The following is a 24,080-nucleotide window of genomic DNA, read 5'->3' on the forward strand; positions in this document are numbered from 1 at the left end:
CCTCCCCCCCTCCTCCCCTCCCCTGCTCCTCTATCCTGCTTGTGCTTTCTCTCTCTCAAGAAAAAAAGAAGTAAAATAAAATGTTACACTAATCGTATTTCAAGTGCTGAGTGGTTATGTGTGAGTAGTGTGTACTATATTGGATAGGGTAGATAAAAACATTTCTTTCAGGGTGCCTGGGTGGCTTAGCCAGCCTAGCTTCCGACTCTTGGTTTCTGCACAGGTCATGATCTCACAGTTTGTGAATTCAAGCCCTGTGTTGGGCTCTGTGCTGACAGTGTGGAGCCTGCTTAGGATTTCTCTGCCCCTCCGCAGCTTGCTTTCTCTCAAAAAATAAATAAGCATAAAAAAATTAAAACCACGTTTCTCTCATTGCAGATACTGTACTAATGCTGTGAGATCATACAGTATGACCTACAGTCATAGGTTGTTTTTATTTGCTTTTAGTACCCCACTTCTCAATTATTATGGAACATTTACAAAGAATGTTATGGGTTGAATCATGTTCCCCCAAAACGATGTGTTGAAATCCTATCCCTCAGTACCAGAATGTGACTTTATTTGGAAATCGGTCTTTTTAAATTTTTTAAATTAAAAAAAAATTTTTTAAGTTAGTTTATTTTGAGAGAGAAAGACAGCAGGGGAGGGCAGAGAGAGAGGGAGAGAGAAAATCCCAAGCAGGTTCTGTGCTGTCAGCACAGAGCCTGACGCAGGGCTCAATCTCACGAACTGAGATCCTGACCTGAGCGGAAAGCAAGAGTCGGACACTTAACCCAGAAATCAGGTCTTTATAGAGTGATCATGTTAAAATGAGGTTGTTAGGGTAGGCCCTAATCTGATATGACACCATCCTTATAAAAGGGGGATATTTGAACACGAAATAGACCTGCACACAGGGAAGGCTGTGTGAAGACACACAGGGAGATTGGCCATGTGCCTGGAGTGATGGACCTACAAGCCAAGTCGCAAACATGGGTAGGAGAGGTGAGGAAGGACTTTCCTCTCTAGCTGTCAAAGCCCTGCTGACACCTTGATTCAAGTTTCTGTTGTTTTAAGCCACCCGGTTTTTGGTATTTGTAACAGCAACCCTAGGAAACTAACACAGAGAACTTCCTAAATAGTTACATAATCTCTAATGAACTAATTTTGAAAACAGTGTCCTATAAAATTTAAAAGATAAGTCTGGAGTCTTTTACAGATATGTATTCGCTGGTACAGCTATGATCATTAATCTTTAAAAATTAACCAAAAGTTCTGGAAAGCCTGTGAACATCACAGATTTGCAATTCTGTCAAGAACATAAATGTACCATACTTCTCTTAGTTTAATAGCAACAGTGCTGGTTGTATTTGTCAAGTTTTAAATTTACACTGTGCATTGAATTGGACTTTGTATGGACAGAGATCCCCCTCCCCTCAACGTTTCTGATTTTGGAATTAATTTTCTTTTTAATCAGAAAAAATTCATAAATTATTTTTCTAATTTCAGCGGTTTTTATTAACAGGAAGATAAATCAGTTGTGGTATATTCAGTACAAAAGTGAATGAATTACAGAGGAGCAGGGATATAATCACAAAATTGAAGATAGTGATTAGATCTTGGAGAGTTACAGGTGCATGTAATTAGGCAAGGAAACTCAGGGCCTTCAAATTACGGATAGTGAATCATTTAGCTGGATGATGGGTTTGTCAGTGTTCATTTTATCCTTTATACATTATATATGCTTTATATTAGGTATTAAAATCAGTTTGAAATCAGCAGTCTGTGGAAAGAACTATTTGAAGTAGTGGATTACTGAGAATTTATACATTTATTCTTCATGGATACTCAAGGAATATAAAACAGACTATTAGTTGTTATAACACAATTATTAAGAATCTGTTTTAATAGCATGAAATTTTACACAAAAAAATTCATGCATAAAATTGGGACCCCTGGGTGCCTGGGTGGCTTAGTCTGTTAAGTGTCCGACTCTTGATCTCAGCCCAGGTCTTGTTCTCTGGGTGGTGAGTTCAAGTCCTGTGCTGGGCATGAAGCCTACTTAAAAAAAACACACACACACACACACACACACACACAAAACCTCTGGACCCTGTTTTCTGTATTGTCATGGGTTATAAGGAAGTACCTAGTAGACTTCTTTATGAATACATGTATTTAGAAACAAGCAGTGCCATTAGGACTAAAATTGCTGCCTAGATTTTCTTTTTTTTAATAAAGCAAATAGTTAGGGGACCTTTAAACCTGTTGGTTTCTGCTGTTTACAGAGTTAAAGTAGTACTTACTAACATACTCTGTGCAAAATGTCAGTCACCAGAGGAGAGGGGAGACTTAAGACCAATTTGTTATCTGCTTCATACAGAAACTTAGTTTGGGGCGCCTGGGTGGCTCAGTCGGTGAAGAATCGACTTTGACTCATGATCTCATGGTTTGTGGGTTTGAGCCCCAAGTCAGGCTCTGTGCTGGCAGCTCAGAGCCTGGAGCCTGCTTCAGGTTCTGTGTCTCCTCTCTCTGCCCCTCCCTGACTCGCACTCTCTCAAAAATAAACAAACATTAAAAACAATTTAAAAAACAAAAAAAAAGTAGTTTGATAAGCCATTTTAATATAGGTGCAAGCAGAGTAAAAACCTCAGGTTTAGTATGTGATCTGACTCCCAAATTAGAGAAGTACTCATTTTTAGAAATTTGAACAGCTTATAAAATCTATATTGAAATACTAAGAAATAAAAAATTAGTAAATGCTAAAACATACTATGATTTTAAGTTAGTGATTAAATATTATCTCTGTTCAACTCTAACTTTTACATTTATTAAATCCGTTGGCAATTATCATTGCTGATTATAACAATCAAAACCTTCTTTAAAATCTCATTTTCTGATTGAGTTGGTTAATGTCTCCTTTGTCGCCAGCATTAAAAAAAAATCTTTCACATAAACAGGTCAAAGATACCAAAATCATTAAAAATAAATACAGGGAAACCGTTCATTCTAACTTGTATCTTTTTTTTTTTTTTTTTTTTAACGTTTATTTATTTTTGAGACAGAGAGAGACAGAACATGAACGGGGGAGGGCAGAGAGAGAGTGAGACACAGAATCTGAAACAGGCTCCAGGCTCTGAGCTGTCAGCACAGAGCCTGATGCGGGGCTTGAACTCACGGACCGCAAGATGATGACCTGAGCCGAAGTTGGACGCTCAACCGACTGAGCCACCCAGGCGCCCCTCTAACTTGTATCTTAATGTGTATGTATTTTAGATGCTAAACAAACTACAACCAGTTTTTCTTTTTTTCTTTTCTGCATAGTTTAGGCTTCTTTTCTAGGCTTTTGCAATCGATTGTAAATAGGTATCCCTAATTATGTTTTTTTCCCCTTAATCCGTTTTTAAAAAGACCATCCAAGATAACTTGTTTCCAACTTTTTAAAAAACTCTTTGAGATATAATTGACGTGATATAAATTGCACATTTACAGTGTAAATTTGATCAGACTTGACCTGTATACGTTACCATAGGCAAACATTCTCCAGAGTCATGATAATGAACATACCCTTCACCCTCAGCTGTTTCCTCTTACCTCTTTGTAATAGCTTCCCACCGCCCTTCATCTCCAGGCATTCACTCATCTGCTTGCTTTCTCTTGCTATAGATTGGGTCACCTTTTCTAAAGTTTGATATAAATGGAATCGTACAGTAAGTACGTACTTGTTTTTGCTGTTCTTGTGTGGCTTTCATTTAGCATAATTATAAGGAAGAATTTAACGTTGGTACAGTATTAACTAAAATACAGATGTCATTGAAATTTTCCTTCATTTTTCTGCTGGTGTTCTCTTTCTGTTCTAGACTTCTGTATGTCACGTTGCACGTGATTGTTATTCTCAGTCTCTTCATTCGGTAATATTTCCTAAGTTTTTTCTTGTCCTTTATGACCTCTTGATCTTTTTGAAGAGTACTGATCAGTTATTTAATAGAATCTAACCATTTGGGTTTATTTTCTCATGAATAGGATGAACTTACGTATTTTTGGAAAAAATGCCAGAAAAAATGGGTCCTCAGTGTATCATATCGGAGTTCATAATGTTCACATATGTTATTATTGGTGATATTTTACCTTGATCACTTGGTTAGTTGGTGTCTGCCAGATTTCTCCACTGTGAAAAGTTACTGTCTTTTGTAGTTAAAAAGCAACTTGGGGGACATCTGTGTATATCCTGTTTTTTCCTGATACTTGCTTACTGATTTTAGCATCCATCACTGGATCTTGCCTGCAACTGTTATTATGCAGTGTTTACCTAAGGGTATTTCTCAGTGTCCTTTTAACTTGTACATTTAATAATTGGAATTCTAATGTAGGGAAGAACAATCCCTTTGCTTTCATTTAGTTATTTATCTCTATATGGTTTCATAGATACTTGTGTGTTAAAATCCGGTACTGTAATTACTTTGTTTGAATTTTTTGCCGCCTTTAAAAAGTTCGTGGTTTACTTAATTTTAAAACTTATTTGTATGTCCCGGGAACAAGTCATTGATACAGAAATGTGATTTGCAAATTTTTTTCTAGTCTGTGGTAATTTTTTAAATTATATTTTTAGCAATATCTTTTGAAGAGAAACATTTTTTGTAAGGACCAATTTATCAATTTTATTATTTTTATTTTGTGAATCATAATTTTTAAATTTTATTTAAGTAGTTACTTACTTCAAGGCCACAGAAGATTTTCTCCTGTATTCCTCAACTTTTATTGATCAAGTTTTATGTAAGTTTCTAATGCCTCATGAGTTAATCTTTTTATATGGCACAAAGTATGGATTGGCATTCTTTTCTTCATGTGGCTTTTTCGGCACCATTTGTTGAACTGATCCTCCCCTCAGTGAATTGACTTTGCATCTTCTATTTCCCTTCTCTGTTTCTGGACTCTGTTTCAATGATTCTCTTTCGCTGATCTGTTTGTTTTGATGCTAATACCACAGTCTTGATTACTGTGACTTTATAATAGATCTTCAATTCAGGTAGCATAAGTTCTCTGTGTTATTTTTAAAAGTTGATTTGCTATTCTAATTTCTTTTTCAGACTCAGGCATCACTTCTAGATTGTTAAATTTCTAGTGGTTTCCCCAATGACATTTCTTCTCTTCATCCATTGTAAATACTATCCAAGGTACTTTTGGTTTTGATTTTGAAACAGTTTAAAAACTTTATTGATAAGGGTTCAGATTCCACACTACAACTTATTTTTAAGAAACTATGCATTGTAGGGGTGCCTGGGTGGCTCAGTCATTTAAGTGTCTGACTCTTGATTTTGGCTCAGGTCATGATCTTGCAGTTTGATTGAGTCCCACATTGGGCTCTACACTGACAGCGTGGAGCCTGCTTGGGATCCTCTCTTTTCCTCTCTCCGCCTCTCTCCTGCTCGTGCTCACTCGTGTGTGTACGCGTGCTCTTTCTTTAAATAAATAAACAAACTTAAAATATTTTTTTAAATGTATAAAAAATAATAATAATAAAAGAAACTACCCCTTGTCAAGTTTTGGTGTAATATCAAAGAATATTTACGATTATTTAAAAAGTGCAACTATAAATGTGTAAGATTGCATTTTTTTGCATACTCGAATTAAAACAACATGTCACGACAGACAGAAGTAGCTGGGAGAATGAATCCAGCTGGATGTAGTCTATTATACTAGACTTTAAAGAGCTTGGTAAAATAGTACCAGTGTTTATCTTTTTGATTTAGAAATAAAATTATTCAAAAATATGATTATGTTAATATGCAAATGTTATCTTACTGTGATGCAAGCACTTGAGATCTTCCCTTTATAAATTTTAAGTGCATAATGCAGTGTTGTTAGCTATGGGTACGGTGTTGTACAGCAGATCTCTATAACTTACTCAGCTTGCTTAACTGAAACTTTATGTCCTTGATTGGCAACTCCCCATTTTCCTCTCCTCAGCTTCCTGCAGCCACCATTTCTGTTTGGCACTATGAATTTAACTAGTTTAGATACCCCATATAACTGGAATCATGTATTCTTTGTCCTTCTGTGACTATCTTCTTCCACTTAGTAAATGTCCTCAAGAGTCATACATGTTGTTGCATGTTGTAGAATTCCCTTCTTTTTAAAAAAAAGCTGAATAATATTTGTTACATGGATATGCCACATTTTCTTTATTCATTCATCAGACAATGACATTTGGGTTGTTTCCATATCTTAGTTCTTTTGATAAATACTGAGGAGCAGGATTGCTGGAGCAGATGATAGTTGTATTTTTAATTTTTTGAGGAACCTCTGTTTGCCATATTGGCTGCACCATGTTACATTTCCCTCATCAGTGTGCCAGGGGTTCCATTTTCCCCACATCCTTGCCAACACTTGGTGTTTTGCTTTTGTTTTGATAATGGCCTTCCTGATAGGTGTGAAGATATATCTTACACAATGGTTTTGATTTCCATTTCCCTGATGGTGATTAGTGACATTGAACATCATTTTATACCTGTCACTCATTTGTATGTCTTCCTTGGATAAACGCCTATTATTCAAGTCTTTAAATCAGGTATTGCTTTTTTTTGCTATTGAGTTATAGGAGTTCCTTCCATATTTTGGAAATTAACCCATTGTCAGATATATGGTTTGCAGATACTTTCTCCCCATTCTGTAGGTTGCCTTTCTACTTTGTCGATGCTTCCTTTGTAGAAGATTTTTAGTTTGATGTAGCCCCACTTGGCTATTTTGCCTTTTTGTTGCATATTCTTTTATTTCTATATCCATGAAATCATTGCCAAGGCCAGTGTCATTAAGCTTTTCTCTGATTCTAGGAGTTTTATAGTTTCAGGAGGGAACTTTAAGTCTTTAATCTATTTTGAATTGATTTTTGTGTATGGTATTAGATAAAGGTCCAATTTTGTGCATGTGGCTATTTAGTTTTTCCAGCACCAGTTGTTAATGAGACTGTACTTTTTCCATTGTGTATACCTAGAGCCCCCCAACGCTCCCCCACTTTTTTTTTTTTTTTTTTTTTAAAGGGGCACCTGGATAGCTCAGTGGTTAAATGTCCAACTTCGGCTCAGGTCATGATCTCGCAGTTTGTGGGTTTGAGCCCTGAGTAGGGTCTATGCTGACAGCTCTGGTGGAGCCTGGAGCCTGCTTCGGATTCTTTGTGTCTCCATCTCTATGCTTCTCCCCCACTCTTGCACTGTCAGCACAGAGCCTGATTCTGGGCTCCATTTCACAAACCCTGAGATCATGACCTGAGTCAAAATCAAGAGTCAGATGCTTAATGGACTGAGCCACCCAGGGGCCCCTCTACTTAGACCCCTTGTGAAAGACCCCTTGACCTGTTCGTGGGGATTTATTTCTAGCCTGTCTACTCTGTTTCAGTGGCCTATGTTTGTCTTTTTTTTAAACGTTTATTCTTGAGAGACAGAGTGTGAGCGGGGGAGGGGCAGAGAGAGAGGGAGACACAGAATCCAAAGCAGGCTCCAGACTCTGAGCTGTCAGCACAGAGACCTACCTTTGGCTTGACTTCATGAACTGCAAGATCATGACCTTAGCTGAAGTTGGATGCCCAAACGACTGAGCTGCCCAGGCGCCCCCATTGCCCTGTATTTGTCTTTATGCCAGTACCTTACTGTTTGATTAATGTAGTTTTGTAGTATATTTAGAAATCAAGAAGTGTGATGCCACTGGCTTGGTTCTTTCTCATGATTGATTTGGCTATTTGGTTCCATGTGAATTTTAGAGTTTTTTGTGATTCCATATGAAGTTTAGAATTTTTTTCTAGTTCAGTAAAAAGTACTATTCTGACTTTGATAGGGATTGCATTGATTTGGAGATTGCTTTAGGTATCAGAGACATTTTAACATTTAACAATAAATAAGATTGTTTTCCTAATTTCTGTTTTCAGATAGCTCATAGAAATTGATTCTTGTATGTTGATATTGTATCCTAAAACTTGACTGAATTCTTTTATTAGCTATTAGTTTATTTTTTTTAAGTTTATTTAATTTTTTTGAGAGAGAGAGAGAGGGAGAGGGAACATGTGCATGCACACACGCATAAGCAGGGGGTGAGTGCTGAGCCCAACATGGGGCTCAGTCCTACAAAGCATGAGATCATGACCCCAGCTGAAACCAAGAGTAGGATGCTTAACTGACTGAGCCACCCAGGCGTCCTGCTATTAGTTTCTTTTTAAGGGAATCTTTAGTGTTTTCTATATATAAGATGATATTGTTTGCATAGAGAGTTTTACTTCTTCCCTTCTGATGTGGATGTTTTTTATTTATCTTGCCTAATTCCTCTGGCTACGACTTCTAGTACTATGTTGAATAGAGGTGGTAAGAGTAGGCATCCTGGACGTGTTCCTGATCTCAGAGGAGAATCTTCCAATTTTTCACTGTTCAGTATGATTTAGTTATAGATCTTAAATGGCCTTATTAATGTTTGAGGCACTTTGCATTTTTATTTGTAGTTTACAAGTTTTTCTTCTGGAAGAGTGTTGGATTTTGTCACATACTTATTCACTTATTGAGATGATTTTGTGGGTTTTTTATCCTTTATTCTTACAATGCAGTGTATCACATTAATTGATTTTTATATGTTGACCCATCCTTGCATCCCAAGAATAAGTCAAACTTGCTTGTGGTGTATAATTTTTTTTTTTTTTTACTATGCTGTTGAATTCACTTTTCAAGTATTTCACTGAGTATTTTTGCATCTGTATTCAGAGATAGTGACTTAGGATTTTTTTTTTTTTTTCCCCAGTAGTGCCTTCATCTGGTATTTTGTATCAGTTTGAAAGTGTTCTTGCTGATTCAGTAGTTTGAGAAGAATTGGATTTAATTTTTCGTTAAATGTTTGGCAGAATTTGACCGTGAAGCCATCTGGTCCTGGACTTTTCTTTGTTGGGAGGTTGCATACTAGTTGCAGGTCTGTTCAGCTTTTCTGGTTCTTCATGATTCAGTCGTGATAGGTTGTATCTTTCTAGGAATTTTCCCACTTTGTCTATATTGTCCACAGCTGGCATACAGTTTGTAGTTATCTTTGTGATCTTTTGTATGTTTGTGTTATCAGTTGTAATGTCTCCTTTTTTATTTCTTTGAGTTGATTTCGAGCTTTTTTTTTTTTTTTTTACCTTAGTCTAGCTGAAGATTTGTCAATTTTATCTTCAGAAAACTTACTTTCTCCTCTTTTCACTGTTCTCTATTTCACTTATTTCTGCTCTAATCTTTATTATTTTCTTTCTTCTGTAGATTTTGGACTTAGTTTGTTCTTCTAGATCCTTGAGGTATTTAAAATTAGGTTGATTTTAGATCTTCTGTTTTAAGGTAGACATTTATTGCTTATAAACTTCTTAGTACTGCTTTTGCTGTATCCCATAAGTTTTGTTATGTTGTGTTTTAGGTTTTGTTTCTATATATATACACTTTTTAAATTTTTTAATGTTCGTTTATTTTTGAGAGAGAAACAGAGCATGAGCAGGGGAGGGGCAGAGAGAAAGGGAGACAGAATCTGAAGCAGGCTCCAGGCACTGAGCTGTCAACACAGAGCCCGACATGCAGCTCAAATGCACAAACCATGAGATCATGACCTGAACTGAAGTTGGACGCTTATCCAACTAAGCCACCCAGGTGATGCCCCTCAAAATATTTTCTAATTTCCTTTTTGATTTCTTCTTTGACCCATTTGTTGTTTAAGAGTGTGTTTATCCCCCTCCCCCCCCCCTTTTTTTTTTTGCTATTTAGTTTCATTCCATTGTGGTCAGAGAAGATAGTTGGTATGATTTCAAGACCTAACGGGATCTGTTCTGGTGAATGTTCTGTGTACACTTAAGAAGAATGTGTATTCTGCTATTTGCAGAAAGCTCTGTATGTATGTCTTAGCTTCATTTGATCTGTAGTGTTGTTCAAGTCTTCAGTTTCTTCATAGATTTTGTCTCAGTGTTCTATTACTGAAAGTGAGATATTGAAGTACCCTACTATTTTATTGCTGTTTACTTCCTTATTCACTTTTGCAAATATTTGCTTTATTTAGATGCTCTGGTGTTACACCTAATATACTACTCTGTGTGTGTGTTTATGTGTGTGTGTGTGTGTGTGTGTATGTGTTTATTTATAATTATTAGGTATTTCTGGTGAATTTATTCTTTTATCATTGTACAGTGTCTTTTTCCCCTTTTGACACTGACTTAAAGTCAGTTTTGTCTGATGTAAGCTATAGTCTCCTGTGCTCTCTTTAAGCTTACCATTTGCATGGAGTATCTTTTTCTATCCTGTCACTTTCAGCTTATGTATGTGCTTAAATCTAAAGTGATTTCTGGTAAGGAGGTCTAGTGGTGTTGAACTACCTCAGCTTTTGTTTGTTTAGGAAAAATATTGTCTTCATTTTTTTTTTTTAATGTTTGAGAGAGAGAGTGTGCACATGGGGGGGGGGGAAGAGAGAGAGAGAGAGAGAGAGAGAGAGAGAGAGAAAGAGAAAGAGAAAGAATATCCCAAGAAGACTCCATGCTGTCAGCACAAAACCTGACGTGCGTCTCAATCCCATGAACTGTGAGATCATGACCCAAGCCGAAACCAAGAGTTGGACACTTAACCATTTGAGATATTGAAGCAGGCTCCTGTGTCCTTGATTTTTGAAGGACACTATTGCTGGATATAGTATTCTTACTTGGCAGCTTTTTTCTCTCAGCTTTTTGAGTATATCATCCCACATTCTTCTGGCCTGCAAGATTTCTGCTGAGAAACCCACTGATAGTCTAATGGGGATTCTTATACATGACAGGTTGCCTTTTTATTGTGCTTTCAAAATTCTCACTGCTTTTACTTTTGACAGTTTGATTGTAATTTTTCTCCTTGTGTATTTCTTTGAGTTCCTCTTCTTTGGGTTTCTTTGGGCTTCCTGGATCTGTGTGTCCATTTCCTTCCTCAGATTTGGGAATTTTTCAGACATTGTTTTCTTGAATAAACTTTCAGGTAATTTTTCTTTCTTTTCTCCTGCTGTGCATATATTGGTCTGTTTTTAGTGTCCCATAAGTTCCTGAAGCTTTCTGCATTCTTTTTCATTTTTTTCCTTATTGGTCTTGTGATTGAATGATTTCCAGTGACCTTTATTAGAATTTGCTGATCCTTTCTTCTGCTTGATTGAGTTTTACGTTGAGCCCCTCTCATGAATTTTTATTTCAGTTATTTTCTTCAACTTCATGATTTCTGTTTGATACTTTTGTATATTTTCTGTCTCTTGTTGCAGTCCTCAGTTGGCTCATTTGTTGTTGTTCCAGTCTCAGTGAGCATCTTTATGATGGTTATTTTTAATTATTTTTCTGGTAAATCATAGAGCTGTGTTTCATTAGGGTCTCTGTCTGGAGGTTTATCTTCTTTCCTTTGTTTGGAACACATTAACTTGTTTCTTCATCTTCCTTGACTCTCTGTGTTGGTGTGTGTGCATTAGACAAAACAGTCACCTCTCCCAGTCTTCGTGGAATGGTCTCATATATTCAAAGACTGCCGTCCCCCCCAGTCCACCCTGGCCAGAGATTCTGGTGGCCTCTCAAACCTTCATGCTAGTCCAACATGCTTCTTTTGTTTTCTGTGCTTCCCAAGTGTCTAGGGTATGCTGAATCCCCTCAGTGCACTGTAACAAATGGACTGAAGCCATTCCCCAGTCATTCTTCAGAAAAGTTGGATTGCTGTAAGCTCCATCCAGCTGTTTCTGTCCATAGGGAGAAGGTGGAAGTTGTTTTTTTGGTTGTTGTTGTTTGTTTCTTTCGTTTTGTTTTTTCATCCACTTGCTCCTTGCTGAGTCAGGGGAAGGGCTGTGGCAACTCCCGGACCAAACTCTCTGTTCTCCTGACCTCCCTGGTGGCTAGATTATGCCAGGTTTCATCACGGCCTCAAGACAGACCCTCTTCCCTCCCTTTGGACAGCCCCCAGAAAAGTTGGGGCACTGGACTTGAGGACTCTTTCCCTTCCCAAGAAGAAGCTGGAGGTGGAGGGTTTATCCTGTGTTGCGGGTTGGTGTTCTGGTGGGTGTAGGGGTTTGGGCATCCCAAATCTCCCTACCAGTTTTGATGAGTCTGATTCTGTATTTATCTAGCCTTCAGGTGCCTTTCAGTTACTTTCTAGATTTCTTGCCATAGGGAATTTTTGTTTGAATTTTTTGCTGAATTTATGTGTTTGTGGGGTGAAGGAGAGTCCAGGGTTTCCTACTCTCTCATCTTGCTGATGTCACTTCTCCCAAGGTACTGATTTTTAACTTTTATTTGATACTTGAAGTACAAACAACTGATGTCTAACAGTTTTAATGTATTTGGAATATTGCTAGCTTCTTGGAAACATTTGTATTTTGCTTTTAGGGATGAAAAAAGGGTTTTAAGGGAATGGCACATGTACCACTATGTTCCAAAGGCTAAAGTAAAAGAAGCTAGCTATAAAAACTGTATTCTAGTTAGTAAATTTATTTACTGTAGGAAAATACTTAGCAGTTCCAAACTACTCTAGTATACAGTAGAATTTAACAAAGAACTAAATTAATTGAATGAGATGATGACTAGAAAAAAGTTAAAAGTAAGGGAGAAGGGTAGAACTAACCACATTGTGCTTCATTGCACTCCTATGTTTCTGTCTACAAATATATACATATGTGTATACAGAAAAAAATAGACATAACATGTTTATTCATATATAGGTTAGTATAGGTATGTATGTTACCTACTGTGTTTGCTGTGAGGACGTAGAAGCAATGATATGCCACTAACAACAAGCATCTTGTTTCCAGATCTTGCTTTTTAAATATTATTCTCTAATAAAAATGGAACAGGTGTCCCTGGAAAGATGGCTGCTTCTAGGACAACAGCAGGAAAAGTATAAGATGACCCTCTGAGGCTTCTTATACTACTGGAAAGTGATATCCTGTTTTCTAGCACCATTTGATGAAAAGACCATGTGTTCTCCTTTGTATTTCCTTTGCCCCTTCGTTGAATGTCACTTGACTGTATTTATGTGAATGTATATCTGGTGCTTTCTATTCTGTTCTATTGAACAGAATATTTTCCATTCTTTGTTTAGTACCGCATTGTCTTATTATTGTATCTTTATAGTAAGTCTTGGGGTAGCATCAAGTCCTTCAGCTTAGTTCTTCTCCTTCAGTATTGAGTTGACCATTCTGGTCTTTTGCTTGTCCATGTAAACTTTAGAGTCAGCCTGTTGATGTCTTTAAAATAACTTGCTGTGATTTTGATTTTGATTTTGATTTTGATTGTATTGAATCTGTAGTTCAAGTTGTGAAGGACTAACATCTTGACAATATTGGATCTTCCCAACCATGAACTTGGAATATCCCTCCATTTATTTAGTTCTTTTAAAAATCTGTTCATCAGAATTTCGTAGTTTTCCTCACATAGGTTGTATACGTATTCTATTAGATTTGTGCCTAAATAAATTTTTTTGGTTGCTAATACAAATGCTATTTTGTTTCTAATTTTGAATTCCACTTGTTCATTGCTGTTGTATGAAAAAGCAATTGATGTGTATATGACTATTGTATTCTTTAACCGTACTAATAATTATTATTTCTGTGTTATTTGTTGTTGGTTCTTTTGGATTTCTATATAGGCAGTCATGTCATATATAAAGAAAGTTGTACTTTCCCCCCCCCCCCCCACCCCAACCTGTGTATCTTTTATTTCCTTTTATTGTCTTACTACATTAGTAAGGACTTCCATTGTGACTTTGAGAAAGAGTGTGAGAGGAAGGTGCCTTTACTTTGTTCTGGATTTTAGTAGGAAAGCTTGTAGTTTCTTACCAGTGAGTATGACATTAGTTATAGGTTCTTTGTAGGTATTCTTTGTCAGATTGAAGAAGTTCCCCTAGTCTTAGTTTACTGAGAGTTTTTATCATGAGCGGGTCCTGGATTTTCTCAAGTTCTTTTCCTGAATTTATTGGTACATTCATGTGTTTTTTCTTCTTTAGCCTGTAGATAGGCAATAGATTACATTAAAAAAAAATAGATTACATTAATTGGTTTTTGCATTTGTTTTGAAAAATATTTAATGTTTATTTCTGAGACACACACACACACACACACACACACACACACACAGAATCTGTAGCAGGCTCCAGGCTCTGAGCTGTCAGCACAGAGCCTGACGTGGGGCTCGAACTCACAGACTGCAAGATCATGACCTGAGCCGAAGTTGGACACTTAACTGACTGAGCCACCCAGGCGCCCAGTTTTTGCATTTTTTAAAATGTTTATTTATTTTGAGGGAGGGAGGGAAAGAGAGCACTCATGAACAGGGGAGAGGCAGAAAGAGAGGGAGAGAGAGAATCCCAAGCAGGCTCTGTGATGTCAGCATGGAGCCCAACAAGGGGCTTAATCTCATGACTGTGAGATAATGATCTGAGCTGAAATCCAGAGGTGGGTGCTTACCCGACTGAGCCACCTAGTTGCCCTGATTTTTGCATATTGATCCAGTCTCGCATACCTGGAATAAATCTCACTTGGTTATAGTGTGTAATTCTCATTTAAAAAAAATGTTTTTCAATATTTATTTATGTTTGAGAGAGACAGAGCGTGAGTGGGGGAGGGGAAGAGAGAGAGGGAGACACAGAATCTGAGGCAGGCTCCAGGCTCTGAGCTGTCAGCACAGACTCCGACATGGGCCTCCACCTCAGGAACCATGAGATCATGACCTGAGCCAAAGTCGAATGCTTAACCGGCTGAGCCACCCAGATGCACCATTGTGTATAATTCTTTTTAAACACTGTTAGATTAGATTTGCGAATGTTTTGCTGATAATTTTTCAGCTGTGTTCATGAGAGATATTGGTCTGCTGTTTTGCATTATTGTAATATTTTTGTTTGGTTTAGTTATTCGGCCAATTCTGACCTTATAGAGTTAGGAAGTATTCTCTGTGCTTCTGTCTTCTGGAATAGATTGTAGAGAATTTGTGTAATTTCCTAAATGTTTGATAGAATTAACCAGTGAACCCATCTGGGCCTGTTTCTTTTTGTTTTTGAAGGTGATTAGTAATCAACTCAATAACTTAAATGTGTGTAGTCCTTTTCAGATTGTCTTTCTTTTGGTTCTTTTTAGTTGATTTATTTGGGCTAATTAGGGCTGATGACTTAATGTTATCTTTTATACACATTTAGAGTTACTAAAGTATTTTCACAGTGCTCCATGATAAATTATCTTAAATTTGTTTTGTATGTATTTTTATGGGATAATAATAAAATAAATCTCTTTCCTTCCAGCCTAGTGTGTTAATTGTAACCTACAAGGAACCTGAAAAATCATCTTCTCAGTTTGGATTCTACAAACAAGCTGAATGGAGGCCAGATAGTACCATGATAGCTGTGTCAGTAAGTAGAATTTTCAACTTCAATAGTGTTTTTTATGAAATCATTACATTGCATTTAAATTTGATTCTTTTAGATGACTTCCATTTCAGTCTTTCCCACCCATTAGCATTTATCTTCTGTGATAGGAATTGCTATCCCGATTCTTCTATTCAGGGTACTCTTACATATCTTTTTGTGATTCTTCTGCTTCCTCCCTTCCCTAAATTAAGCCTCCCTATTGGCCTCCCTATTTCCTGAGACACAACTATGTGGAAATTAGGACAGCTTGTTACCCTAAGTAGTCTCTAAGTGTTCAGCTGAAAGTAAGGCCTGCACACCTTATTCTTTTGTCTTTAGTCTTCTTACTTTCCTGTTTTGTCCTGGAAGTTTAATCCAAAATTTTAAAACTTTCATCTCTATTCACACAGTACTCCCAAATTTATGTTTTAAAGGCCTGTCCTCCATCTTTAAGGATGCCTCACAAAGATGATAACCTTTATGTTTTTATGTCAAACTAAATTTTCATATCCATTTCGATCTATTTTTGCATTTCTCCTCTGTTCGATTAGTGTGCTTTGATCTGGTTGATTTTACCCTTTCAATCTATGTTTTGTCATTGTCATCTCTTGGACTGTCATTATGACCTAATCTGAATTAGCCATCATATATATATATATGGTTAATCTTTATTGAGCATCTCCTATGTAAATACTGTGATAACCATTATATGTGGATCATCTCATTTAATTTTAAATCAACAGTTTGAAGTAGATACTGTTATTCTTCATAGTAAATGAAGTTATATTGAAGATGTGATTTTTTTTTTTTTTTTTTTTTTTACTTTTTATTTATTTATTTTGAAAGGGAGCACTTGCACGCAAGCAGGGGAAGGGCACAGAGATAGAGGGAGAGAGTGAATCCAGCACAGAGCCCAATATAGGATTCTGTCTCATGAACCATGAGATCATGACCTGAGTCAAAATCAAGAGTTAGATGCTTAACCGACTAAGCCACTGAGTCACCACTTAGGAATTAAGTGTTATATAGATGGTGTATATCAGAAAGAAGGGATTAAATTAGGTATTTAGATTCTATTTACAGGCATAACTTCTGGTGTACTTTGCTTTATTGTGCTTTGCAGATACTGCATTTTTACAAATTGATTATTTGGCAATTTTGGTAATTATCACGATATTTCAAACTTTTTCATTATTATGTTTGTTATAGTGATTTGTGATCAGTGATCTTTTTGTTACTATTGAGGGTCGTTTTGGGTGCCATAAACAGTGTGCATATGAGATGGCAGACTTAATAAGTGTTGGGTGTGTGCTCACTGCTCTGGTGGCCTGTTCTTTCCCTGTCTGATCCGTCTCCGTGGGCCTCCCTATATGAGAGACACAACTATATGGAAATTAGGACCGCTTGTTACCCTACAGTAGTCTCTAAGTATTCAGCTGAAAGTAAGGGCTGCACACCTTTCACTTTCAGTTGAAAGCTAGAAACGATTAAAACTTAGTGAGGGAAGCATGTTGAAAGCTGAGACTTCTTACACTAAACAGCCAAGTTGTGGAAGCGAAGGAAAAGCTCCCGAAGGAAATTGAAAGCGCTACTCCGGTGAACACACAACGGATAAGAAGACCAAGGAGCTTTCTTGCTGACGCGGAGAACGTTTTAGTGGGCTGGACAGAAGATGAAACCGGCTGCAGCCTTCCCTCCGGAGGAGCCTAAGCCAGAGCGAGGCCCTGACTCTTCAGTCCCGTGAAGGCTGACAGAGGTGAGGAGTCTGCAGAGGACGAGTCCGAAGCGAGCGGAGGTGGTTTCGGGAGGTCTGAGGAAGGAGGCCGTCGCCCCGACGTGGAAGTGCGGGGAGGGGCACATCGGCTTACTGCTTGGCGCGCTGAGTGTTTTCGGCCCGCGGTTGAGGCCTGCTCAGAGATAGAAACGACTCCTTTCAAAATATTGTCACTTATTGACTGCGTGTCTGATTGCACAAGAGTTCTGATGCAGTTGGACAGTGAGATTAATGTTGTCTCGTGTCTGTTGACAAAACATCCATTCTGCAGATCAGAGAGTCATTCTGACTTTCAAATCTTACTGTTAAAGAAAAACGTTTCTTAAGGCTCTAGCTGCCATAGATAGTGGTTCCTCTGATGGATCTGGGAAAAGTAAATTGAAAACCTTCCGGGAAGGAGTCACTGTCCTAGATGCCACGGGGAACATTCATGATTCATGGGGAAAGCTCCAAATACCAGCATTATTAAGAATTTGGAAGAGGTCGATTCCAGTCTTTCCGGATGACGTGGAGGGGTTCGAGACTTGAGGGAAGGAAATAGATGCAGCAGGGGAACTAGGATCGGAAGTGGGGCCTGATGATGGGACAGAACTGCTGTCATGTCATAAAATGTGAGCAGGTGAGGAGTTGCTGTTCATGGATGAGCAAAGAAGGTGGTTTTCTGAGATGGAATCTACTCCTGGTGAGGATGCCGTGAAGACCGTTGAAATGACCATGAAGGATCTAGAATATCTCATCAGCCAGGTTGATGGAGCAGCAGCAGCAGAGTTTGGGAGGATTGACTCCGATTTTGAAAGAAGTTCTGTGGGCAAAATGCTATCAAACAGCACTGTATGCTGCAGAGAGAGTTTCGTGAAAGGAAGAGTCAGTTGATGCAGCAAATTCTGTTGTTTTATTTTAAGAACTTGCCACAGCCATCCTGACTTTCCGCAGCCACCACCCTGTCCAGTCAGCAGCCATCCCCAGCAAAAAGATTTCTAGCTGCTGAAAGCTCAGATGATAGTTGGCATTGTTTTTAACAGTCAAGTATTTTTAAATGAAGATATGTACACTGTATTTTTAAACATAATGCTATTGCAGGCCTAAATAACCACAGTGTGGAGTAAATGTAACTTTTATATGCTCTGGAATACCAAAAAATTCTTCTGAGTTGGCTTTATTGTGAAATTCACTTTACTGAGGTGTTCTGGAACTGTAGCTGCACTGTCTCAGAGGTATGCCTCTATTCTTCTGCATTAACTTCTGTCTCTGCTTTCTGTCCTTTTTTTTTTTTTTTTTTAAATTTATTTATTTTTGGGACAGAGAGAGACAGAGCATGAACAGGGGAGGGGCAGAGAGAGAGGGAGACACAGACTCGGAAACAGGCTCCAGGCTCCGAGCCGTCAGCCCAGAGCCTGACGCGGGGCTCGAACTCACGGACCGCGAGATCGTGACCTGGCTGAAGTCAGACGCTTAACCGACTGCGCCACCCAGGCGCCCCCTGTCCTTTTTTTAGTCTGCTATATAATGCTGACCAGGTTAATCATTGGAAAATGGTCCACATGATCAAAATATTAAATAGTTCCTTCTACAGACTACCAGCTACCTACCAAATCTACCTCCTGCCTATGTTTGTAAGAACAGTGAATTAAGAGTAGTTCAGGGGCGCCTGGGTGGCGCAGTCGGTTAAGCGGCCGACTTCAGCCAGGTCACGATCTCGCGTCTGTGAGTTCGAGCCCCGCGTCGGGCTCTGTGCTGACAGCTCGGAGCCTGGAGCCTGTTTCCAATTCTGTGTCTCCCTCTCTCTCTGCCCCTCCCCCGTTCATGCTCTGTGTCTCTCTGTCCCAAAAATAAATAAAAAACATTGAAAAAAAAAAAAATTAAAAAAAAAAAAAAAAAAAAAAGAGTAGTTCAACATATTTCAATTATTTTAAAAAGTCAGAAAAAACATATATATATGTTTTTTAATTATTTTTTATAATTTGTTTTTTATTTTTTACTTTTTTAATAAAAATTAAAAATGAATTAATAGATAAGGATTATTTATTTATTTATTTTTAATATGAAATTTATTGTCAAATTGGTTTCCATACAACACCCAGTGTTCATCCCAACAGGTGCCCTCCTCAATGCCCATCACCCACCTTCCCCACCCTCCCACCCCCCATCAACCCTCAGTTTGTTCTCAGTCTTTAAGAGTCTTATAGTTTGGCTCCCTCCCTCTTTTTTTTTTTTCCCCTTCCCCTCCCCCATGGTCTTATAATTTATTGTTAAGTTAGCTAACATACAGCGTATACACGGTGCTCTTGGCTTTGGGAGTAGATTTGCATGATTCATCACTTACATATAATACCCAGTGCTCGTCCTAACAAGTGCCCTCCTCAGTATTTCCCCCTCTCCCCCACCCCCCATCAACCCTCAGTTTGTTCTCTATATTTAAGAGTCTCTTATGGTTTGCCTCCCTCTCTGTAACTATTTTTTTTTCCCTCTGCTTCCCCCATGCTTCTCTGTTAAGTTTCTCAAATTCCACATAGGAGTGAAAACATAGGATACCTTCTTTCTCTGATTTCGCTTAGCATAATACCCTGCAGTTCCATCCATGTTGTTGCAAATGGCCAGATTTCATTCTTTTTCATTGCCAAGTAGTATTCCATTGTGTATATAAACCACAATTTCTTTATCCATTCATCAGTTGATGGACATTTAGGCTCTTTCCATAATTTGGCTATTGTGGATAGGGCTGTTGTAAACATTGGGGTACATGCGCCTCTATGAATCAGCACTTCTGTATCCTTTGCATAAGTACCTAGTAGTGCAATTGCTGGGTCATAGGGTAATTTTATTTTTAATTTTTTGAGGAACCTCCACACTGTTTTCCAGAGTAGCTGCATCAGTTTGCATTCCTGCCAACGTGCAAGAGGGTTACCCTCAGAAGTAATATTTTTGACAACTGAAAATTGTATGAATTTTATTTTTTATTTTTTAAATTGAGGTTTAATTAGCATACAATGTTATATTTTCTGGTGCACAGAGTAATTCGATTCCACACATATATTCTCAGTGCTCACCAGGATACATGTACTTTTCATCCTCTTTATCTATTTCACCCATCCTCCCTGCACACCTTCTCTGTGGCAGCCACTAGTTCTCTGTATATGAGTCTGTTTTTGGGGTGCCTGGGTGGCCCAGTCAATTAAGTGACCGACTTTGGCTCAGGTCATGATCTCATGGTTCGTGGGTTCGAGCCCTGTGCCAGACTCTGTGCTGACACTTGCTCCGAGCCTGGAACTTGCTTTGAATTCTGTGTCTTTCTCTTCCTGCTCCTCCTCTGCTTGTGCTGTCACTCCCTCACTCTGTCTTTCAAAAATAAATAAATGTAAAAAAAAAAAAAAGTCTTTTTTTGTCTCTTTTTTTTTTATTCATTTGTTTTGCTTCTTAAATTGTCCATATTAGTGAAGTCATAGGGTATTTATCTTTCTCTGACTTACTTAGCATAATTCATTCTAATTCCATCCATATTATGTATGGCAAATGGTAAGATTTCAGTCATTTTTATGGCTAATATTCCTTTGCACTTATATATGTATATACATAAATATGTGTATGTACACAGACACACCATATTTTCTTTAGACTTTCGTCTTGGGATGGATACTTGGGTTGCTTCCATAATTTGGCTATTATAAATAATGATTCAGTAAGCATAGGGGTGCATGTATCTTTTCAAATGAGTGTTTCCGTAATCTTCGGGTAAATACACAAAAGTGGAATTACTGGATTAGATGGGAATTCTGTTTTTAATTTTTAAAGGAATGTCACACTGTTTTCCACAGTGGCTGCGTCAGTTTGCATTCCCACCAACAGTGCATGATGGTTCCTTTTTCTCTACATCCTCACTAACAGTTACTTCTTGTGTTTTTGTTTGTTTTGCCTATTTTTGTTTTTACTGGAGGCTCAGGTGGCACATGACAGTTCACAAAATGGCTTCAGGGTAGGGGCTTTTTGTTTTTGATTCTAGCCATTCTCACAGGTATAAAGTGTCTCCTTATGGTTTTGATTAGCTTTTCCCTGATGATTACTCATGTTGAGTATCTTTTCATGTGTCTGTTTCATCTGTATGTCTTCTTTGGAAAATGTCTGTGCAAGTCCTCTACCCAGTTTTGATTGGATTACTTAGAGTTTTGAATTGGGTTGTAGAAGTTGAGGGGTTTTTTCTTTTTTAACGTTAGAGTTGTAGGAGTTCTTACGTATTTTGGATAATAACTCCTTATCAGATCGATCATTTGTAGAAATCTTCTCCCATTCAGTAGGTTTCCTTTTTGTTTTGCTGATGATTTGCTTCCCTTTGCCAAAAACTTTTTGTTTTGGTTTAGTCTCTATAGTTTAATTTTAACTTTTATTTCCCTTGTCAGAGGAGATAATCTGGAAAAATGGTTATTTGGCCAAAGTCAGAGAAATTACTGCCTATGTTTTTTTCCTAGACATTTTATGATCTCAGGTCTCATGTTTAGTCTTTAATCCATTTTGAGTTTGTTTTTTATGTTTTAAAAGTAGTATTCTTCTCTGTGTAGCTCTCCATCATCATTTGTCTTTTTCTCCATTGTGTATTTTCACCTCCTTTTTTACTAAATTGACCATATCATTATTGGTTTATTTCTGGCCTCTTTATACTGTTCTGTTGATCTATGTGTCTGTGGGCCAGTACTGTACTATTTTGATTATTGCAGCTTCATTGTATATCTTGAAGTCTGGGATTGTGACCTCTCCATCTTTATTCCTCACTTTCAAGTTTGCTTTGGCTATTCATGGTCCTTTGCAGTTTCATACAAATTGTAGGATTATTTTTCCTAGCTTGGTAAAAACAGCTTGTTGATATTTTGATAGGTATTGCGTTAAATCTGTAGATTGCTTTGGGCAGTATGGGCATTTTAACAGCATTGTTTCTTCCAACCCATGAGCATGGAATATCTTTCCGTTTGTGTCATCTTCAATTTCTTTCATCAGTGTTTCATAGTTTTCATAGTCCAGGCCTTTCACCTCCTTGGTTAAGTTTAATCTTAGGTATTTTATTCTTTTTAGTGCAATTGTAAATGGGTTGTTTTCTTCTTTTTCTGCTACTATATTGTTAATGTAGAGATATGATACAAATTTCTGAATATTAATTTAGCATCATGTGACTTTACTGAATTCATTTATCTGTTGTTTTGTAGTATTTTGGTAGTCTTGAGGGTTTTCTGTATATGGTATGTCATCTGCAAAAAGTCAAAGTTTTACTTTACTATTTTGGGTTTTCTTTTTCTTTCTTTCTTTTTTTTTTTTTTTTTGTCTGATTGGTATGGCTAGGTCTTTGACCACTATGTTGAATAAAAGTGGTGAGAGCGGACATTTTTGTCTAGTTCCTAATCTTAAAAGAAAAGTTCCATTTTTCCCAATTGCAAATGATGTTAACTGTGGATTTTTCATTTAAGGTCTTTATTATGTTGAGGTATGTTTGCTCTAAAATTTTTTTGTTGAGAGTTTTTATTATGAATGTATGTGGTACGTTGTCATATGCTTTTTCTCTGTCTTTTGAAATGATCATATGATTTTTATCTTTTTTCTTGTTAATGTGATGTATCACATTAATTGATTTGGGCATATTGAACCACCTTTGCTTCCCTGGAGTAAATCCCACTTGATGGTGATGATTTTTTTTTTTTTTTTAATTTAAAGAAATTCCCTCTATCATTTCTTGTTGTATTCAGTTGACCAGTATTTTGTTGAAGATTTTTGCATCTATGTTTATCAGAGATAGTGGCCTGTAATTTTCTTTCTTTGTAATGTCTTTATGTAGTTTTAGTATCAGGGTAATGCTGCTGTTAAAGAGTAAGTTTGGAGGCTTTCTTTCCCCTTCTGTTTTTTTGGACTAGTTTGAAAAGAATATTAACTCTTGTGTAACTGCTTGGTAGAGTTTACCTGTGAAGCTTTCTGGTCCTGGACTTTTGTTTTTGGGAGGTTTTTTTTTTTTTTTTTTTTTTTTTTACTGGTTCATTTTCTTTGCTAGTAATTGATAATGTTCAGATTTTCAGTGTTGTCCTCATTTAGTTTGTAAGGGTTTTATGTTTCTAGGAATGTATCCATTTCCTTTAGGTTGTCCAAGTTGTTAGCATGTAATTTCTTTTATATTCTCTTGTATCAGTCTTTTGTATTTCTATGGTATCAGTTATTTCTCCTTCTTCATCTGATTTTAGTTATTTGAGTTCTCTCTCTTGTTTTGATGAGTCTGGCTAAAGGTTTATCAATTTGTTTATTTTTCTAGAGAACCAGGAAACCAGCTTCTGGTTTCATTGACCTGTCTATTGGATTTTTTTAGTCTCTCTCATTTATTTCTGCTCTAGTTTTTATTATTTCCTTCTAATGGCTTTGGGTTTTATTTGTTCTTTCCCTGTCTCCTATACATAAAGTTAGTTTGAGATTTTTGTCTCTTGAGGTAGTCTGGTATTGCTATAATCTTCCCTCTTAAAACAGCTTTTGCTGCATCCCAGAGATTTTGGACTATTTATCTTAAATTTCATTTGTTTCCATGTATGTTTTGATTTTCTGTTTGATTTCTTCATTGACCCATTCAGTGTATAGTACGTTGGTATTTAGCGTCCATGTATTTGTGTGCTTTCTAGGTTTTTTCTTGTGATTGATTTCTAGTTTCGTTCCCTTGTGGTCAGAAAGGTGCATGATATGATTTCAGCCTTTTTTTAATTTACTGAAATTTGTGGCTTAATGGGTGATCTGTTCTGGGGAATGTGCCTCATGTGCATGAAAAGAATGTGTAATCTGTTGTTTTTGGATGGGACATTTTGAATATATTTGTTAGGTTCCTATGGTCCAATGTGTTATTCAAAGCCATTATTTTTTTGTTGGTTTTTCTATTGGGGTGTTCTATCTGCTGATGTAAGTGGGGTGTTAGAGTCCCTTGCTATTATATTACTATCAATTTCTTCTTT

The 24,080-nt window shown here is 37.3% G+C and overlaps 1 protein-coding gene across 4 annotated transcripts in view; it reads left to right on the forward strand.

Annotated features, from left to right (window-relative positions):
• RIC1 (RIC1 homolog, RAB6A GEF complex partner 1) overlaps positions 1–24,080 on the forward strand; it is a 147,414-nt gene that overhangs the window by 26,608 nt on the left and 96,726 nt on the right. For all 4 annotated transcript variants that reach the window (XR_009251896.1, XM_058695853.1, XM_058695855.1 and 1 more), the window contains one exon: positions 15,243–15,350. Coding sequence is in view for 2 of the 4 variants with exons in the window: in XM_058695853.1 (XP_058551836.1) it covers positions 15,243–15,350 (108 nt within the window). In the remaining 2 variants the exon portion in view is untranslated. Of the gene's footprint in view, positions 1–15,242; positions 15,351–24,080 lie in introns of those variants that run through there.

The sequence above is a fragment of the Neofelis nebulosa genome, chromosome 12, assembly GCF_028018385.1.
Source record: "Neofelis nebulosa isolate mNeoNeb1 chromosome 12, mNeoNeb1.pri, whole genome shotgun sequence".
Classification (NCBI taxonomy): domain Eukaryota; kingdom Metazoa; phylum Chordata; class Mammalia; order Carnivora; family Felidae; genus Neofelis; species Neofelis nebulosa.